This window comes from Chrysemys picta, chromosome 7, assembly GCF_011386835.1.
Source record: "Chrysemys picta bellii isolate R12L10 chromosome 7, ASM1138683v2, whole genome shotgun sequence".
Taxonomy (NCBI): Eukaryota; Metazoa; Chordata; order Testudines; family Emydidae; genus Chrysemys; species Chrysemys picta.
In genome coordinates, this window is record NC_088797.1 from 34,498,313 (window position 1) to 34,517,848 (window position 19,536).

Genomic DNA, 19,536 nt, shown 5'->3' on the forward strand with positions numbered 1-19,536 from the left:
TCCCGGGTGCTGTGCTGGAGCAGAGGGGATGCAGTCGAGGCTGGGGGCTGGAGGTTCCCGGGTGCTGTGCTGGAGCAGAGGGGACACAGTGGTGGCTGGGGGCTGGAGGTGCCGAGGGCTGTGCTGGAGCAGAGGGGACGCAGTCGAGGCTGGGGGCTGGAGGTTCCCGGGTGCTGTGCTGGAGCAGAGGGGATGGAGTCGAGGCTGGGGCTGGAGGTTCCTGGGTGCTGTGCTGGAGCAGAGGGGACACAGTGGTGGCTGGGGGCTGGAGGTTCCTGGGTGCTGTGCTGGAGCAGAGGGGACGCAGTTGTGTCTGGGGGCTGGAGGTTCCAGGTGCTGTGCTGGAGCAGAGGGGACGCAGTCGAGGCTGGAGGTACCGAGTGCTGTGCTGGAGCAGAGGGGACGCAGTCGTGTCTGGGGCTGGAGGTTCCCGGGTGCTGTGCTGGAGCAGAGGGGACACAGTCGTGGCTGGGGGCTGGAGGTTCCCGGGTGCTGTGCTGGAGCAGAGGGGACGCAGTCGAGGCTGGAGGTTCCCGGGTGCTGTGCTGGAGCAGAGGGGACGCAGTTGAGGCTGGAGGTGCCGGGTGCTATGCTGGAGCAGAGGGGACACAGTCGTGGCTGGGGGCTGGAGGTTCCTGGGTGCTGTGCTGGAGCAGAGGGGATGCAGTCATGGCTGGAGGTGCCGGGTGCTGTGCTGGAGCAGAGGGGACGCAGTCGAGGCTGGAGGCTGGAGGTGCCGGGTGCTATGCTGGAGCAGAGGGGACGCAGTTGTGTCTGGGGGCTGATTGTTCCTGGGGCCATCTTGTAGCAGGTTTGCAGCCCCTTTTCTCGGTGCAGTTGTGCCCTCTTTTCATGTGGGTGTGTGGAGTTTGGTGCAGGCAGGGTGTGTGGGATGGGGAGGAAGGTGCTAACCTTAGCTGGGTCTCTGGATTTTTTGTGGTTTTTCTCTGTGAGCAGCTCTCACGCCCAGAACAGGGGAGTGGAGCTCAGTCTGATGGGTGCCCAGGCAGGGAGAGTCACAGCCAGGTTCTTGTTCAGCCCTCTGATCCGGGGAGGTGGAGCCCACAGGGCAGGAGGGGGTGGCACAAGTCTAACCCTCTGGGCCAGCTTGCTCTAGTTTTTCAGGGGTTCAGGCTTGGGCCCCCAGCGGGGAGGGAGGGCTTTTCTGGGGAGGTGGGTGCATGTCTGGCCGTGGGAGGGGCTCTCAGCCCGGGGACCCGAGCAGGGTGCTGCTGTCCTGGGGTATGCCAATGCCGGGGCGCACCTGGGCATGGGGGGGGGGGGGGAGGGCTGGCCGGGGTGTGCGCCCCCGGGCACGGCCGGGATCCCAGCGCGACCCGGCTCGGCAGGGTGACTCGCTCGCTCTGCTCGAGGCTGGCTTGGCTCTTGGTCCCTCCCTCCCAGCAGCGCGGCTCTGGGAAGGGGAGAGACACACCCAGCCCGGGCTGAGTTACAAGAGCCCAGCCCTGCGCCGAGCGGCGTCCACTTCGTGCGCTCCGCCGCCGGGACAGGACCGGACCCTGCGTGCCAGGGAGCAGCCACCGCCGCCAGGAATCCGGGAGCGGGCTCGGGGCTGGGGAGTACCGGGACCCTGCCAGGCATGGCTGTACCGGGGAGCTGAGAGCCACTGACCCGCAGGTAGGGACCAGCGGCTCCGGGCGCGCTTGGCCACAGGGGACCCGCCCTTGGCACCGAACCTGGGGCCGGGCCGGCGGAACTTTCTGCCTCCTCCCGGGCTGGAGATTCGCGCCCGTCTGGTGTCCCGGGAGCTGGAGCCTTCGCTGCACGTAGGGTGGGACCGGACCGGACCGGGTCGGGTCTGGCGCTGAGAGCCCTGGGGGCGCTGCGCCTGGGGGGGCGGGCGACAGGGGGGTAAAAGTCCCCGCAGCTGCAGGGGGCGTGTGTGTGAGGGAGGGGCTGGGTGTGTAGGGGTGTGTGAAAACTGGGGCTGTGAGGGGGCTGTATGGGGGGAATTTGTGGGGGGTTGTATATAGGCTGTATATAGCTGGCGTTTGCATATGAGGTGTGTTTATGAGGTGTATATAGGTGGGGTTGCATCTGAGGTGTGTAGAGGTGTGTGTGTATATTGGCGGGGGTTGTATATGGGGCATGCATATGAGTGTGGGTATATGGGGTGTATGTAGGCAGGGACTGTATATGGGGCATGCATGCAGGGGGATGTATATGGGATGTGTATAGGCAGGGTTTGTGTACAGGGTGTGTGTGTAGGTGGTGGTTGTATACAGGGCGTGTTGAAGTTTCTCTTGCTCCAGGCTCGGGCTGGGGGCAGTTTGGTAGGGGGCTGGAGCCTGCAGAGCCTGAAATCTGCTCTGGGGAGCTTTGCTGAGTGGCCATGCAGCCATGGTGCTGGAGCTGTCCTGAGCCCCCCCTCTCCTGATGGGTGGGGACCCCTGCACTGGACCCGCTCCAGCCGCCTGTGGAATGTGGTGGTTGGAAAGAGTGACTAATTCAAACCAGGCGTCGCCAGTGGCAGGCCTGTGAGAGGCACAGGGTGTGTGTGTGCAGGGGTGGGAGAAGAACTGTGTCCCTGCTCAAGTCTGGGAGCAAAGCGCCCCCCAATCTTGTAACATGCGTCCACCCCTGGAGCGCATGGTGCCCTCTGGGGAGCTCTGAGCCGGGCTGGGGAACTCGCGTGGCTGTGGGGTAGGGAAGCCTGCAGGGTGCTGATGAGCCCCAGGTCTGTGGTTTCCGGGCACTGCGGGGTGGGGGGGTAGCTCAGGCGCTGCGCTTAGTTGTGCTCAGGGTGTGGCACCTTCTCTGCCAGTTTGGAGCAGCGCTATGTTGCCTTGGTGCAGCCTGTGGGGCCGTCACAACCCCTTTTTGGTCACTGACCCAGCCCTCGATTGAAGGGCCAGTCCCTTTGTGCCTCACTCACAGGGAGAGAAGGACCCGGGTCCCCCTCCCGTTCTGTTGCTCCGGGCCTGGCAGCTTGTTTCGGGCTCCACTCGCTACAAAAGTTTATTTGAATGTTGTTGACACTCAAGTTTTAACTCCATGTTTCCTGTGGCAAAGGGCCCAGAATGGCTGGTAGCGGGCTCCAAGTTCAATTCATAGGGACTTGTTTTTTGTGCAGAGAGACAGTTGTATTTGGAAGTCAGGGATCAGTTTGTACTTGGGCTGGGAAACTGGAGATGAGTGGGGCCCAAAGGCCTGGAGAGATGGACAGACTGAAATGGAGGTATCAGACAGACAGGTCTGATGTGTGACTGTTAGATGGAGAACTCTGTGCAGGGCAGCCAGGAGTTCAGGAGTTGATGCCGTGGTTCCTGTGGGTTGTCAGCTGGGTCGCCTAAGCACCAAGTGATAATTTGCGTTTCAGCTGTCACTCGCTATGGGGAGGACTTGTGGGGAACCCGCTCTTTGCTGGAGGTACCATTCCCTGGAGGGCGAGATTACTGGGTGGAATTCTCTGGCCTGTCCTATTGAGGTCAGATTAGATGAGCAGTATGGCCCTTGCGGGTTTGGAAATCCAGGAGTCTATAAAATGACAAGCTCTTCTTGAGGCTTTTGAAGCTTGGGGAGATGTAACTTCAGTCTTCTGAACACTGGTGTATTTGGGAGGGGCCTACTGGATGAGAGTCAGGCTGGGAGCCAGGACTCTTGGGTTCTTTCCCCAGCTCTGGGAGGGAAGTGGGGTGTAAAGGGTTAGAGCAGGGGGCCTGGGAGCAGGACACCTGGGTTCTATTCTCAGCGTGGGAAGGGAGTTGTATCTAGTGGTTAGAGCATGTGTCTGACAGTCTGAACTCCTGGATTCTAGTCCAAAATATATCAACTGCTCTGTTCCTCAGTTTGGCCATCATTAAAATGAGTGTGGCAGCTCTGCACTAGCTCACAAGTGGGGCTTGGCTAAGAGTCATAAAGTGCCGTTAGCCCTCTGAGTGCCAGGGGCTAGAGAGCTGTTATTTTTATTTTTATTACAGGCACTGGGGATGTTTTTCCAGAGGACACTAATTAGTATGTTGGTGCTGAGCTGGGGTCTAGGGGCACAGAAGGGACAAGCAGACAGTCCCCCACCATGGTGGTTGCTTGAGAGAAGGGGGCACTGAGAGAGGTGAAGAGAGAGCAGTGGGGCAGAGTCAGTGACAGAGAGGGGCTGTTGCAGAAAAGCTTGACTTGTGGCCTAGAGTTCTCTGAGCAGCTCAGGGTCCCTCTTCCAGCCGGGTATCCCACCCCCTGTAATAGGAGCTGGACTGTTCGGTGTGGTCTTATGACACTGAGGCAGTTTGCAAAGAGTGTCAGGAGGCCTGCGAGCCGTACAGAGTTTGTGTGTGTGCGTGTGCGGGGGAAGGAGGGGCGAGGCTGTTAGAAGTTACAATATGTTTCCATGATCCCCTTGCAGCTCTTTTGTGCCTAGGCCTATTATTAGGCAATACACTTATTTACAGAGGGACTTGGGTAGCTACATGTATAATCTTGTACTTGGTGTTTGCAAGAGTCAAGGTGGCTTAGCTGTCCCTGCACCCCCTGGAAGCATGTGGCAAACTGATCGGGGCCGGGGGCAGTGTGTATTCCCCCAGCTGGCATGAGACCATCTTCTCCAGGCGAGGCCGTGGTGGTGGGGGTTGTGTGTAGAGGGAGATGTGCTAGACCGGGGTGGGCAAAATTTTTGGCCCGAGGGCCACATCTGGGTATGGAAATTGAATCACAGGCCATGAATGCTCACGAAATTGGGGTTGGGGTGCGGTAGTGTGTGTGAGGACTCTGGCTGGAGGTGTGGGCTCTGGGGTGGGGGTGAGGGATTTGGGGTGTAGAAGGGTGCTCCAGGCTGGGATGAGGGGTTTGGAAGGCGGGAGGGGGATCAGGGCTGGGGCCGGGGTACGGGTGGGAGGGTGGGTGAGAGCTCTGGCTGGGGGTTCGATTCCGGGGTGGGGCCAGAAATGAGGAGATCAGGATGCGGGTAGGGGCTCTGGATTGGGGCAGGGTGCAGGAGAGGTGAGGGCTCCGGCTGGGGGTGCGGGCTTTGGGGTGGGGGTGAGGGATTTGGGGTGTAGAAGGGTGCTCCAGGCTGGGATGAGGGGTTTGGAAGGCGGGAGGGGGATCAGGGCTGGGGCCGGGGTACGGGTGGGAGGGTGGGTGAGAGCTCTGGCTGGGGGTTCGGACTCTGGGGTGGGGCCAGAAATGAGGAGATCAGGATGCGGGTAGGGGCTCTGGATTGGGGCAGGGTGCAGGAGAGGTGAGGGCTCCGGCTGGGGGTGCGGACTCTGGGATGGGGCTGGGGATGAGGGGCTTGGGGTGTAGAAGGGTGCTCCAGGCTGGAACTGAGGGGTTTGGAGGGTGCGAGGGGGATCAGGGCTGGGGCAGGGGGTTGGGGCATGGGAGGGGGTCAGGGATGCAGGCTTTGGGCAGCGCTTACTTCAAGCAGCTCCTGGAAGCAGCAGCCATGTCCCCCCTTCAGCTCCTACGTGGAGGCGCGACCAAGCAGCTCTGCGCGCTGCCCCGTCCGCAGGCGCTGCCCTTGCAGCTCCCATTGGCCGCAGTTCCCGGCCAGTGGGAGCTGCGGGGGCAGCGCCTGCAGATGGGGCCACGTGCGGAATCCCCTGGCTGCCCCTAAACGTAAGAGCCGGAGGGGGACATGCCACTGCTTCCAGGAGCTGCGGCACGTGCGTGCAGAGTGGCCCCCGACCCCGCTCCCCAGCTGGAGTGCAGGAGTGGGGCAAGCCCCAGACCCTGCTCCCCAGCGGGAGCTCGAGGGCTGGATTAAATTGGCTGGTGGGCCAGGTGTGGCCTGCGGGCCGTAGTTTGCTCACCCCTGTGCTAGACGATGGCATGGAACTAGGTGGACTCCCCCTGGCTTGAAGTGGTTTCCATCATACACAGTGTTTACAGTTTGGTTTAGTGGCTCTCAGCACCCCCACTATACAAATTGTTCCAGCGCTCCTGGACGATGGACTCTTTGTTCTGAGGGCAGCGGTCTGGGTGCCCAGGCTGCTCTATGGCGGGTAAGAAATACCAGGAAGCTGCCCAGTGGGCACAAAGGCAGCACGATATGGCATGGGACAGACTCTGGAAGCTGCCTGGCTTTCACAGCTCATGGAAATGGGGGACAGGGCTTGATGAGAGGTAATTCAGGGGCCCTTCCAAGCAGACTTACCAGTGTGAGAGATAGATGAGACATGGTGGAACACACAAGGGGGCATAGGAGGAGCCAGGTGTCCTCTCTCATCACCCCCTGCTCCCGCTCTGGTTCTGGGAACTCGGGCGTAACAGGCAGAGGCCGCAGCTCCCTTGCTGCTTCAGATTCGTATTGCACTGATCTCTCTGCGTGGGCTTGCCCCAGTGTTGTAACATGGTTAGGTAAATAGCTAGGTGCTGTGGGAAGCGCCAGCCCCAGGAGCAATTACTATGGTTTCTGCAGCACCCATAAACTCACGGGGTGTTACACAGACAAATGAAATAAAGGCCCGTTCCCTGCCCTGGAGAGCTTGCCATCAAAACGTGAGACAAGCTGCAACAAGTGAGAGCAACAAAGTGTGTGTGTATATGTGTGTATAAGGGTCTAGCCACGTTCTTATCTAGGCACCTATCACCACAGCATGGGTGTGTGTGTCAGTCTAAGTTCTTATATAAATGACTATCGCAGTAGTGTGTGTGTGTGGAGTGGGGAGCTGGCAATGGTGTTGAGGGGGGAGTGGGTTTGGAGGTGTGTGCATTTGTGGAGCCTAGTGGTGGTGGAGTGCGTAAGGATTGATAGTGTGTGTTACTAAGGATTCAGGGTGTGTGCAGGAGGGTTTTGGGTGTGTGTGGGAGGGTTGGTGTGTGTGTAGGGGTTTGGGGTGTGTGTATGGGGGTGTGTGCATGGGGGGTTTGGGGTGGGGTGAGAGGTGTATCGGGGCTTGCGTGGAACCTCTTTCTCATTTGTATGCTTGGGGAACCAGTTGTGTGTTAACCCTTGGGCTGGCTCAGCGCCCTCTCCATTCCCAGCGGTCTCTGGCTCCTGCTTCCTAGGTCGGGAGGAAAGTAATCAAGAGGAAAGGGTAAGCTGAGGCCCAGCAAGGCCTTGGCCAGTAGTCACTCTCTGTGGCCAGCAGAGAGTAGGAATTCTGGATAGTGCGTCCTCCCCTGATTCCCACCCTGCCAGCTGTTTAGGGTGACTCTGCCCTGCTTGCAGGCACCAGAACTGTTAGCCTGCCCCAGCAACCTGTGCTCTGGGCCCCTCTGGGAAACAAGAAGCTGGCTGCATTGGCACAGGCCTGCTGGCATGATGCACTCGATGTTTGTGCACAGGGTGGAGTCTCCCTCTGAGTCTTTCCTGCTGCCAGGGGGATCCCTTCTCTTTGGAAAGCCAGTGGCTGGTCTCTTGTTGTGACCCCTCCGTTGTGCCCTCACTTCCCCATTCTCTTTGGATGCAGAAAAATCCACCAACACTAGGCAGAATATTCCCCACCCCCCCAAATAGAGAAGTGCCCTTAGAGACTTACCTGTCCCTGTAGCATCTGGGCTACACTGTATTTATCCCCTCACACCCTTGCTGTTATCCCCATTGGGCAGGTGGGAATCAAGGCCCAGAGAGAGCCACTTGGCCAAGGTCCCACAGCAAGTCTGTCGTGGCACAGAGATTTGAGCCCACTTCTTCCAAGGCCCAGACTCCGCACCCTTCTCCACTGCTCCAGCCCTACTCTCCAGAGACTTCATGAAGCCCACTATTGATTTTACGTGGCAGGTACTCAGATACGAGGGTGATGGGCAGCAGAATAAAACCCACAAAGAGTGAGCTGTGTGGGGATGCCTGGATGGATGGATAGATGGAGGGGGGTAATGGGGATAGAGAGCTAGATGGGCACGTAAGGAGGCTGGATGGATGGGTCACTATGGTGATAGAGAGAAAATCAGAGGGTGCCTCGTGATCCAGATGCTGATGTGGTTGGAGCCAATGTGCTGGGCTGGGTCAGTAACTGGATTTCGAAGGCAGTCATGTGACTTTCTGGTGTTATTTAACTCACCAGGGATGTGGCGCTGTTCCAAGGGCTCTGGTGAGGGCTCCTGCTCTGCCTCCCGCACAAGCCACCCCCCTTTCACTCTCGGCACTAATTGGAAAGAGCAGTGTGTCCCTGGGGAACACAGGCGCCCACTTGTTCACAGAGGCCAGTCCCAAGCTGAGAGCAAAGCGGCGCATTGTTCTCGGCCCAGCACCCCTCGCAGTCACACCCGAAGATGGATGTGTGAAATCTGCAGGGCGCTGGGCAAAGAGCACAGAAGGACTTCCGCATGCGCCATGGAGCGGCTGGGCGGGAGCGGACTTCACAATAGCCTGCCAACCTCGGTGGGCAGCAGAGCTAGAAATGTGTCACTGGTGGGCAATGGTGGGTGCTCCCACCTCTGCTTGCTGCCATATGGGGCGTGTCATCCCTGGCTCCTTCCTCGACGCCAGAACAGCTTCTTCAGTGCCCTCCAGCACCCACCTTTGCCCTTCTTGTCCTGTCTATCTCCTCATTCCTGGGCTCATTCTTTATTTTCCTTCTTGTGCCCATCTCTGTTTGTGCATCGGTCTGGTTGTGCACATGTGGGTGTGTGAGCATGTGCATATCTATGTGTGTGGGTGGGCACATTCATCTGTCTCTGGGTGTGTGCGCACATGTGTACATTTGTGTGTGTGCATGCGCGTACACCTCACTGTATATGTTTCTGTGCATCTGTGGGTGGGTGCATACTTCTGTCTCTGGGGGTGTGCACGCACGTACATCTGTCTGTGTGGGCACCCGTGTACAGCTATCTCTGGGTTTGTATGCACGCGTCCCTCGGTCTGTGTGGGTGTGCACACATACATCTGTCTGTGCGTGTGTATGCACCTGTCTGGGGATACGTGTGTGCATGCATGTGTGAGTGTGTGCCCACATGCGCACCCCAGTGCGCGGGTGTGATGGGATGTGACCACCCTTGATGTAGCTGGAGGAACACTCTGGGGAGGAGATGGATGGAGAATCTCCTGAGAACTGGCTGCAGGAGCCATTTATCTGTGTTTGCTGCCATGTACAATTAAGTCGGTATGAAGCAGAGCGGCTCTGCCAGAGGGAGTGGCATCCTGACCTGGGATAATGCCAGTCTCCACAGATCAAACAGACTGTGGGGGCAGGGTGTCCAGAACAGGACCCTGGGTGTCTGGGCTGGCGGTGCTGCGGGGCAGCATTCTAGCACAGGCTGTGTTACAGCAGCCGGCCTTGCTCACAAGAGCCTGGGAGGGTCACTGGTCACCTGCCGCCACCACAGCACGAGTTTCCTTGCTTAGGGCAGCCATGTGGTGTCGCACCCCTTGCCCTGCAGAGTCTGTAGGTTCAGTTGGCTGAGGGGCCAGCAGAGACTCAGCCTGAAGGGGCTGCATGAGAGGACATGGGGGAGCAGGAATCTCCCCAAGTGAGTTTTTGAGCCTTTATCTTTCCCCAGCTGAGAGGCTGCAGAGTGGGAGCTACCGGGGTGGGTAGTTGGATGCTGGGTGTGTGCAGTGGCCCAGTGGCACTTATGTGGATAGCCCAACATGTGTCCTGCTGCCACAGGGGTGTAGCATGGAGGATTCTACATTCAAGGCTTTAGCACAGGAAGAGTGAAAACCACAGAGCTTTGTTTTAAAGGTCTCAAACTGTATAGAACATTGTTTAACAATGTGTGTGCACCATGACGGAGGGGATGCTGCCATATGTGTGTGCGCCACGACAGAGGGAATGCTGCCATTGCTTGGCACAGGAGTTCTCGGGTGCTGTGCTGGAGCAGAGGGGATGCATTTGTGGCTTGGTGCTGAACTTGGAATCTGCCTCACTCACCCTGTGAAATCTCTGCTCGGTCTCCACCGAGGCTGGCAAAGGTCACCTGTCTGATTGTGTGCTGACCATGGATTTTCTGAGATTAGCTGCCACTGCAGCCCCAGCTTCGCTCAGCAGATCTTCCCTTTGTGTCCTGAGTGGAAGTTTGGGATTGCGTCAGCCCATCGTCTCTGTGCACACAACAGTAACTGACAGTGTCCAGTGGGCCTTAGGGGATTAGTGCTCTTGCTGCCATGTGCCTTCCCCACGCTCTGTGTGTGCTAGACACCTAACTGTTTCTGGTCTGCCTCCAGTCTCAGTCCTCCCTCTCCTGGAGATGGTTTGGATGGTGATGGCAGCTGGAGCTCTGGAGGTGGCTGCCTGGGACCCTTCCTGATTGCAGATTGGAGGCTGGAGGTGCTGACCAGTGGCCTGGGATCATAGATTATCCCCTGGTCTGGGAGCAGAGTGCAGCTCTCCTCTTTCTTGAGGCCTGGGGATGATTATCTCAGTATGTTTGGAGCGAATTGGTGTAAAGACCTGGCTATGCAGCAGGCAGGGTTTCAGCCCATGGAGGTGCTGAGGAGAGGACCTTAAGGATTACTGAAGTCTGGAGGAAACCCCTGAAGCAGGGATTACGTGGGCCTGGCAGCAGCCTCTCTTGTTTGCCATCAGCCAGCTGTGAAGCCAGCTCTTTGCACATATAACTAACCAATGCAGAGGGATCCTGTCACCCAGCTGAGAAATGCAGCTGCCTCTGGGGGAGGGTGGGGCAGCTGTCTGGGTGCGCACAGCCGTGCTGCACAGCAGCTCGGTCACAAGCTGCTCCCTCTTTCCAAAGGCCTGGAGATGGGGGAGGAGTGAAGGCGGCCGTGACCTGGAGTGGAACTGGCCCTTGAGCAGACACCTGAGTGCAAGAACAGAGAAGTGATGAGGCCGGGCTGGGCTGAGTCTCGTGTGTGTGCCACTGGATGAGCACAGAGTGGGACCATGCAGTCTGCACACCCAGAGCCATCTCAGACCTAGCTCTGCAATACGGGGAGGAATAATGTCCTGGGTCGGGGGTGCCACCCATCCCAACTTGGGGCTGCCTGGGCCATCAAATCCTGCAGGAAGGTCTCGGCTTCTTCCATGATCTGGGCTGTGATGCCACAGCAGGGATGACAGGTTAGTCTCCCTAGGCCCAGAGCTTCCTAGCTTTGCTCCCTGCCTCTGCTTCTCCCTGTTGGAATCGATACCAGGAGACACCAGGATAAGTCCCCTGCTCCTGCCTTTCAAGTTCTGTTCTGGCCACTTTAGAATCTAGAGGCGAGGAGCCCTGTGCTTCAGGCTCGTCCTTTGCCGAACGGAAGGAATCCTCAGGAACCTTCCTGGCCTTAACTGGGAGCCATCAAGAACTCCAGCTGTCCTGCTGTCCCTGTGCCTGGCTGCTGGGGCAGAGACCCTTTCCCTGGGGACAAGGGATCACAATCCTTTCGCAGCCAGTTTTCTCTCTGCTTGAAGTCGGAAGCTAAAACAGACACACAGTTGCTGAAGCATTTTCCTGCCTTTAGCCTCCCCTTGCTGAAGGTTTCTCCTGTAGGATGTGTATTGTGGAGGCACCTTGGAGCCCTAGTCAGGGGCCAGGAGCCCTAGTCAGGGGCCAGGGCCCCACTGTGCTAGCTGCTGGACAAACACAGACCAAAAGAACGGTCCCTGCCTCCGAGAGCTCACACCCTAAGTGTAAGACAGGGGACGACCGGTGGATGCAGACAGACCAAGAGGGGAACACAAGGAAACGGGGTGGGTCAGGGTGATAGGCAATGGTCTCAGCACCCCAGCTGCCTGGCTGCTGCCTGTCCCTGGAGGATGGGACACTGGGGGTTTCTTTGGAATCTGAACATTCACAGTCCTGGGTGGAAATAAAGACAGTCGCTTGCGAGGTTCTCCAGGGGTTGGGACTTGTGGAAGGAGGAGCTGAAATGTCTGACATGCGCACAACAGCCAAGGGAGGCAGGGTTAGGAGCTGAGCCTTTGTCACCTTTCCTGTGAGGCAGAGGGACCGCAGTATGCCCAGGTGTGTCCGCGTGGGTAGGGGAGCTGCAGCTGGAGGGACAGAGACTACCTTTGCAAAGCCCAGCAAGACTCTGGAGGGAGGTTTTGTTTCACAGCTGCTGTGCATACTGTTCGCCTAGGGGAGGAATAATGCTCTCCTCGCGGAGTATGAGTGTGCCCAGTGAAAGGCCTGTGTGCAGGGCAGATGCATCTAAAAATAACGAGAGCTGAAACACGTGGTGAACCTGAGAATAACACCAGCAGCTTGGTGACTACATGGCTGGCATTGCTGTGCAGGATGCCTGCGGGGTTTCCCCTTGCCAGGCTGGAGGGGCAAGCGCTCTTGCGCTCACTGGAAACCTTCCCCTCTTGCAGCTTGGCCTTTGCCGGGTCTGAGGTGGAGCTGACATGTAGTGAGTGCCCTAGTGGGAGTTGGATACTCCTCCACCGCTTGTTTCATGGTGAATAGGGCTTTGAACTCTCAGGTGTTGGTGCTACAAGTATTACCATGGCCTAAGGCCTTCTCCACGCCAGGCTCCCTGGGGAAATCTCCTGTTGGCCCTGCTGGGGGCACAGGACTCCCCAACCTTTCCCCTGCCATTTTGTCTATAGCTGCCATGGGCAGGATAAGATGCCATGATATGGAGGTGCCCTGCCCCCCAAGGGCTCCCAGTGCTTCAGCACCAGGCTTAGCATAATGCTGGGAGATCACCCCGCAGAGCGGAGTGCAGGGGCACGGCCTACAGGGAGGGGAAGACAGCAGCTGTGGGGTGGGGCTGGGAGGTAGCGTGTGGTGGGGGAGAGAGGAGGGTTAGGCACACAGACCATTGGGGCCTTTCCTCCAGTGGGCAGAACAAGCCGGCTGTGCGATTCTTTCTCTGCTTTGATCCCAGATGGGCTGGACTTTGGGCCCTGTGCTGGCTGGCATCTGGGACTGAAAGGCCCAGGAGGGCTGGCTGAGACTTCTGGCCTCTCCCTCCATTCATAGCAGCCCTGGTGCACGCTGAGTCACTTCGGAGGCCTCCACACCCACCCCACAGGCCTCTCTCCTGAGCCACCTGAGAGGAACAAACCAGTTTGTTCTCCACTTCATTGCAGTTTTCCAAATTACTGAGAAACCAAACAAGTTGAGTGTTTCCAGCCTGTGTGACCCTGTGCGACGCAGACATCGCCTCTCGGTCCAGGCACCCTGCATGAACCTGCAGGATAGCAGAGCCACCAGGCTGCGTAGTGAGAGCCTTTCTGGGGCTCTAGAGCAGTGCTTCTCAAATAGGGTTACCATACGTCCGGATTTTCCCGGACATGTCCGGCTTTTTGGTACTCAAATCCCTGTCTGGGGGGAATTGCCAAAAAGCCGAACATGTCCGGGAAAATGCTTTGCCGGCATCCCTGTCCCCTGCTTACCTTAGAGCGGCTCTGGCGACAGCAGCTGCTGCTGCTCCCCCCAGACACCTCAGCTCTGTGTAGCTGAAGAGCCGAGCTGCCCGAGCGCTACCGGCTTCACGGTTTGCCGGGCAGCCCCCAGACCTTCAGACCCTGCACCCCCGGCTGGGCGCTTCCCCAGCGCAGCCGGAGCCCGGGGGGGGGAAGCGCCCTGCTGGGGGCGCAGGGTCTGGAGGTCTGGGGGCTGCCTGGCAAACCGTGAAGCCGGTAGTGCTCGGGCAGCTGTTTCACATGGCTGGGAGGGAGGAGGAGGGGGAATGCGGGGCGCTCAGGGGAAGGGGCAGAGTTGGGGCGGGGCCGGGAAGGGGTGGGGCCGGGGCCCCGTTAAATGTCCTCTTTTTTAAATGTTTTAATATGGTAACCCTATCTCAAAGCTGGTCTGATGCTTGTTCAGGGAAAGCCCCTGGCGGTCCGGGCCGGTTTGTTTACCTGCCACGTCTGCAGGTTCGGTCGATCGCGGCTCCCACTGGCCGCGGTTCGCCGTTCCAGGCCAATGGGGGTGGCAGGAAGTGGTGGCCAGCACATCCCTTGGCCCGCGCTGCTTCCTGCAGCCCCCATCGGCCTGGAGCGGCGAACCATGGCCAGTGGGAGCCATGATCGGCCGAACCTGCAGATGCGGCAGGTACACAAACCGGCCCGGACTGCCAGGGGCTTTCCCTGAACAAGCGGCGGCCCGACTTTGAGAAGCACTGCTCTAGAGCATGATCTCAACGCAGGGCTCTGGGACCAGCCAATGTGCCAGGCCTGGCCAGCCATAGTTTTTTCCTGTCATCTTTGGGCTCTGGAGGGAAGCGGGAATGGTGCAGGTGACTCTGATTTACAGCATGATCCTGAGAACAGACATTGGCTCCACGGCTCCTCCCAGAGCAGACTGGTTTGCATTTCAGCAGGGCTCCCGGACGGGTGCTTTGCTGCGTGGTCAGAGCTCCAGTAAGATGCTTGTACCAGATCTGAGCGCCTTACAGTGCAGAGCAGCATAGTCTGTGAACAGCCGTGCACTACCCTGGAGTAAGGTGCTGCCCAGCGGAAGGGTGACAGAATGGGATGATGTATAGCAATGGAGGCACAGGTGGGTGTGCACACACCTTGCCAGTGCACAGGTCTGTGTGGGTGAGTGCGTGTGCACACACCATTCTTGTTACAAAGGGAGCCTGACACACAAATTGTGTGTGACCCACTAAAATTTTTTTTATTTACTATTTTCCTGCAACAAGGCTATGGATTTGCAAAGACAACCCACCTCCCCAGGTGTTTGAGATGCTGGAGGACTCACCCGGTTTGAGTTTTAAGTCGGGGAGGTGGAGCCAGTGTGGGTCTAACCTGCCTGACCACATCCCATTAACTTTTCTTTAAATTATTGTTTTAAAAATGTGTAAATGCTGGAATGGTGAGTGGTGCCACTGTTCCTCCTGCCCTTGGCTGCCCTTCTCCTGACTTGGGGAGTGCATTGAAAGTCCATCTGGACTGGAGACCCAGGGACTGGTTTGGGGAGCTGGGAGGGGCTCAGGTTTAAGCAGTTGCCTTTAGAAAGCTGTCCAGTGGCTCTGAATATTACCTGTGATGCTCCCAGACCCAGCTGGCCAGTGCCCCTGGCTGGCAAGGGTGGTGAGGCAGATAAAGGGGAGAGGCAATCAGGATTACATTTGACAATGTGTTGCACAGCTGCTGCTATTCCTTTCCCTAGTGATGTTTTTGAACACTCCTTGTTCAGATCTGTGTTCTTCAGGAGCAGCTGGGGATGGTGGGTTTTGTTTTAAGCACAGATGCAGGTTAATCCCCAGACAGCTCTGTGCCTTGGTGACACAGACTGACTCCCGTTGGTGGCCATTTAGGAGTTGTGGATTTACAAGGAAACACTTTGGGCCCACTTCTCTGCAGCTTGGGCAGTTGTTTCCACCGATGCAAAGTTCTACCAGCCCTGCAGATGGCAACAGGAGACTGGTGCATCCAGCCCGTGGTATCTAGGGCTCTGAGCTGGAGAGATGCTGAGCCTTGGCCTCTCCAGCGGAGTTCACGGAGAGGGAGGAGTGCAGCGTCCCAGGGGGCTGCACGCTGGGACAGGTGGTTGGAGGCAGGACATAGCAGCGCCTAACATCATGGATCTGAGAGCAGATTCTGTGGTAGCCGATCTCCCCTCGCATTGTTATTAACGTTATTGCCTCTCTTTGGATTTTAAGCAAAACATCTGGGCTGCCTTTGACTTACTCAATTCCACAATCTCCTTTAGATTTGCATCTTGGCAGCTCTCCTGGTGGGAAGTCCCCACTTTAGCCTTGCATGCTCCCCAGGCAGCCCTGAGCACCAGATCTCCGGCTTCATGGTTGCTTCCATTGATTTCTGAGCTCTGCAGCAACCGCTTATAGATTTTAAAGCCAGAAGGGGCTGTGGTCTGTAGGTTGCACCTCACTCCGGGGAACATTCCCTTCATTGTATTATGCTTCTGGTTGCAATTTTGGCTCCTGAATTCAGGCGCCTTTGATTCTGCAAGAGCTGACGCAGCACTGAGCGCTCAGTCCCTCACAGGCTTGGATCCCTTGTAGTGCTTCCAGCCTGGGCCCTGTGCTTGCTGGAAACGGGAAAGTTTCTTTGCCTTGCTAGCTGGGGAAGAGGAAAGGTGGGGCAGCTCGCGTGGGTGTTGCCGACAAACACCAGCCAGGCAGACTTAGAAAAGACACAGCGCCCCCTGGTGGTGACAATCCCATGGGCAGCCAGGCCCAAGCAACCCCCCCCATCCAACTTGTTACATTAGGTCTCTTTCCTAGCCCCTAGTTAACCCCTTCCTACTCAGCAAAGCCTCTGACCAAAGAGTGGTTTTGTAGACCATGGTGGTGGGGGTGTCCAGCTATTCCCATTGCTCTGATTAGGAACAATTCATTCAAAGAAACCTTTTCTTTTACTGAGCTCCTTGGTGCTGGTCATGCACCACAATCCCTGCTCCCCGCCCGGGATCTCACGTTCTCTGACGTGCCATTCTTCACATACTGCTCTCTGTGCTGGGAAGCTCTGGCTGCAGCGTGGTTCACAAATGCATGGCATGCAGGCAGGGGCTGGTCTCAGGAATTTGGGGTGAGGTTCTGTGGGCAGAGTTAAAGCCTCCAGAAAACCTTAACTTTGTATTTCCTGCCTGTCCACGTGTTGGGGTTTGTTTAAAGTTTCACCGTGATGCATATCTCCTGGCTTTGCATCTCTCCTTTTTTTTTAAAACACCTCAGTGTTCTTTTAGGGTGAAATCCATTAAAGTCAAAGGCAAAACTCCCGTTGATTTCAGTGGGGCCAGGATTTCCCTCTCAAAGTTCATTTTCACTTTATGAACATTATCAATTTTAAACAATACTATTTAGCTCTTATGTACAGCTTTTCAAATCTTTCCCCATTGAAGCAATTAAAAAACTGGCAATCAAACCTCAGTGTCTTCTATGTTGCATTGTTTTCTGTAACAGCATGGGTAGTTCAGATACCAGGGTCTTTTTTTTGTTAGATCCTACAACTGTCTTACTGGGCTCATCCTAGAATGGACCAGAAAAAGCTAAATACAAACAATGGTTTATTAAGAACTCTTTGAATTCTCTGCTAGGCTGGGAAGTTGATACCGAAGGTCAGCAAGTGAAGAGAGGAATTCCTGGGGCGGTTCCAGCCAGGACCAAAGTCCCAACAAGGTCAGTCAAACTGGATCTGCCCATTCATCCCTCAAACAATAAAACATGCTTGATTCGTGCTCTCTCTGCTACACCTCCCGCAATATCCGTGCTGGGTGAAATCCAGCCTGTGCAGAAGGCCAGCACGAAGCCTGTGCAAGCACTTACATCCCCATTTTCCAAGCTCTCTGCATAGGGATGACTCACCTCTGCAATTTATGCTTTGTGGTTTAGGGGCATTGAGACTGTGCCCAGCCCATGTCCATCCAGACTGTCAGCCTCCAAAGCTAAACTACAGAGATAAACACAAAAGCCTGTGACTGCTCTGGTCTAGCCCCCTTGCTTTGACTCCTGGAGTTCAATGGGGCTGCACTCCAGTAACTGAAGACAGAACTGGGCCCAAAGATTATAGCTTTGGCCTGTAAACTTTTCTGTCCATGTTGTTTTAAGAACGTAAGAACGGCCATACTGGGTCAGACTAATGGTCCATCTAGTCCCGTTTCCTGTCTTCTGATAGTGGCCAATGCCAGATGCTTCAAAGGGAATGAACAGAACAGAGCAATTATCAAGTGATCCATCCCCTGTTGTCCAATCCTAGCATTTGGCAGTCAGAGGGTTAGGAACACCCAGAGCATGGGGTTGCGCCCCGATCCTGGCTAATAGCCATTGATGGGCCTATCCTCCATAAACTTAACTCATTCTTTTTTGAACTCAGTTCTAGTTTTGTTTCATTTAGATGGAGAAGGAAGAGGAGGAAACCCGAGAGATCCTGCTCCCCAACTGGAAAGGAAGCGGCTCTCACGGAATCACCATTGACCAGACGGAAGATGGGGTCTTCGTGAAGCAGGTGGTGCAGACTTCCCCTGCTGCCAGAACTGTGAAGGAAGGTGAGTGCAGCGCACCAGCCCGGAAGCAACACGTGTTGTTGTGGGAGGGTGGTGGTGGGGTTGTGCTGGTTTATCACTTTGGGGAGAGAATGAGAATTATGGGAAATTCTGGCTCCACTTCCCTTGTTCCTTTGCAACCCTTTTATCGTAATTCTCTCTTTGCTGCTTCTGTAGCTTTAAGGCCACTGGCCTCCATGGAGATGGCTCCTCCTGCTTGGGGCTCCTTGTCCTGATTCTTTGCTGATGGAGACTCCTCTCTCCATTTTGCCCTGTCTGTTTGCCTCTTCCCTGAGGTGGGGCTTTTCCTGCCACTCAGCTTCTCTCTCCTTCCTGTGCTGTGCTGGCAGCACAGCCCACATATTATGTGCATTACGGTAGCACCTAGAAGCCCCCGTGTGCTACACAGATACACAGTGGGAGACAGGCCCTGCCCCAGTGAACTTACAGTCTAAACAGACACAGGGTTAGGGTGACCAGATAGCAAGTGTGAAAAATTGGGATGGGGTGGAGGGTAATAGGAGCCCATATAAAAAAAAAAAGCCCCAAATATCAGGACTGTCCCTATAAAATCGGGACATCTGGTCACCCTACACAGGGTGGAAGGGGAAACAGAGGTACCGAGGGTGGGAAGGGACTGCCCAAGGTCAGTGCCAGAGCTGGGAATAGAACCTAGGAGTCCTGGTTCCCAGTACTCGTTGCTCTAACCCACCAGACCCCACAGTCCTCCTAGAGCCAGGGATAGAACCCAGGAGTCCTGACTTCCCGCACTCCCTGCTCAAACTGACTAGATCCTACTGCCCTCCCAGAGCTGGGAATAGAAGCCAGGAGTCCTGGCTCCCAATGCCCCTTGCTCTAACCCGCTAGACCCCACTGTTCTCTCCCAGTGGTCCTGTCTAGTGCTTGGGCCTGCTCCAAGATGCTAACACTCTCCTTTCTTGCTGCAGAGCTGTCTCACTGACTCTCTATGCCTGGAGGTGGGATTCAGTCACTGATGGCTCCATGTGGTGCTGTTGGGGGCAGGGGGGAGCCCACAGAGACATGTGGTAACAGGGGTGTGTGTCTTTCCTCCAGCCACCCTGGGAATGAAACAGGGAATCAGCAATATGGGGGCAGCAAGACCTTCCAGATTAACCCCTCTAGGTTCCTGCCAGCAGATCACAGCCATGAGCTGAGTGCTGGAAAGCATTTGGCAAAGTTGCCCCTTCTTAGGCTGCAATGCTATTGAAGAGGCTTTTGATTATTTTAATCAGCCCTGTGTGTAACTGAGCAAGCTTTGTGTATTGCTTGGGCCCTGGATTGTCAGTGCCATCAGCTTGGCTTCACTTCCTTCTCTCTGCGCCTGTAGGGGATCAGATTGTGAGCGCCACCATCTATTTCGACAACCTGCAGTCCGGAGAGGTCACGCAGCTGCTGAACAGCATGGGCCACCACACGGTGGGGCTGCGGCTGCAGCGAAAGGGGGACAAGTCTCCATTGCCGGGACAGTCATGGTCACATGATGTGTTCTCACCCAGGAGCCCAGAAGTTGTTCTGGTGAGTGAGGGAGTGATGCAAGCTCCCGGGGGAGGGAAAGCTGCCCAAGCATTCCTGCAAACTGCTCCATGTGGAGACTGGAGCAGATTTATTCCACTGCAGAACCCTGGCTGCCATCCCTTATGTCAGGAGATCCTCCAGGCCAGAGAGGGCATTGCAGAAAGATACCTGATACCCCGAGAGCCTGGAGTCAGACACTGCAGAGATGGTCAGGGATGGGGACAGGCCAGGTATGCTGAGTCAGCATCTCTG

At 56.5% G+C, this 19,536-nt stretch overlaps 1 protein-coding gene across 1 annotated transcript in view; it reads left to right on the top strand.

Annotated features, from left to right (window-relative positions):
* The first annotated feature begins 1,399 nt into the window (after window positions 1-1,399).
* The window catches only part of AHNAK (AHNAK nucleoprotein), a 37,024-nt gene continuing 18,887 nt past the window's right edge, over window positions 1,400-19,536 (top strand). Inside the window, exons 1-4 of the mRNA XM_065551170.1 lie at window positions 1,400-1,638; window positions 16,804-16,885; window positions 17,601-17,751; window positions 19,097-19,284. Of these exons, the coding sequence (XP_065407242.1) occupies window positions 17,601-17,751; window positions 19,097-19,284 (339 nt within the window). The 5' untranslated portion in view covers window positions 1,400-1,638; window positions 16,804-16,885. The remainder of the gene's footprint in view (window positions 1,639-16,803; window positions 16,886-17,600; window positions 17,752-19,096; window positions 19,285-19,536) is intronic.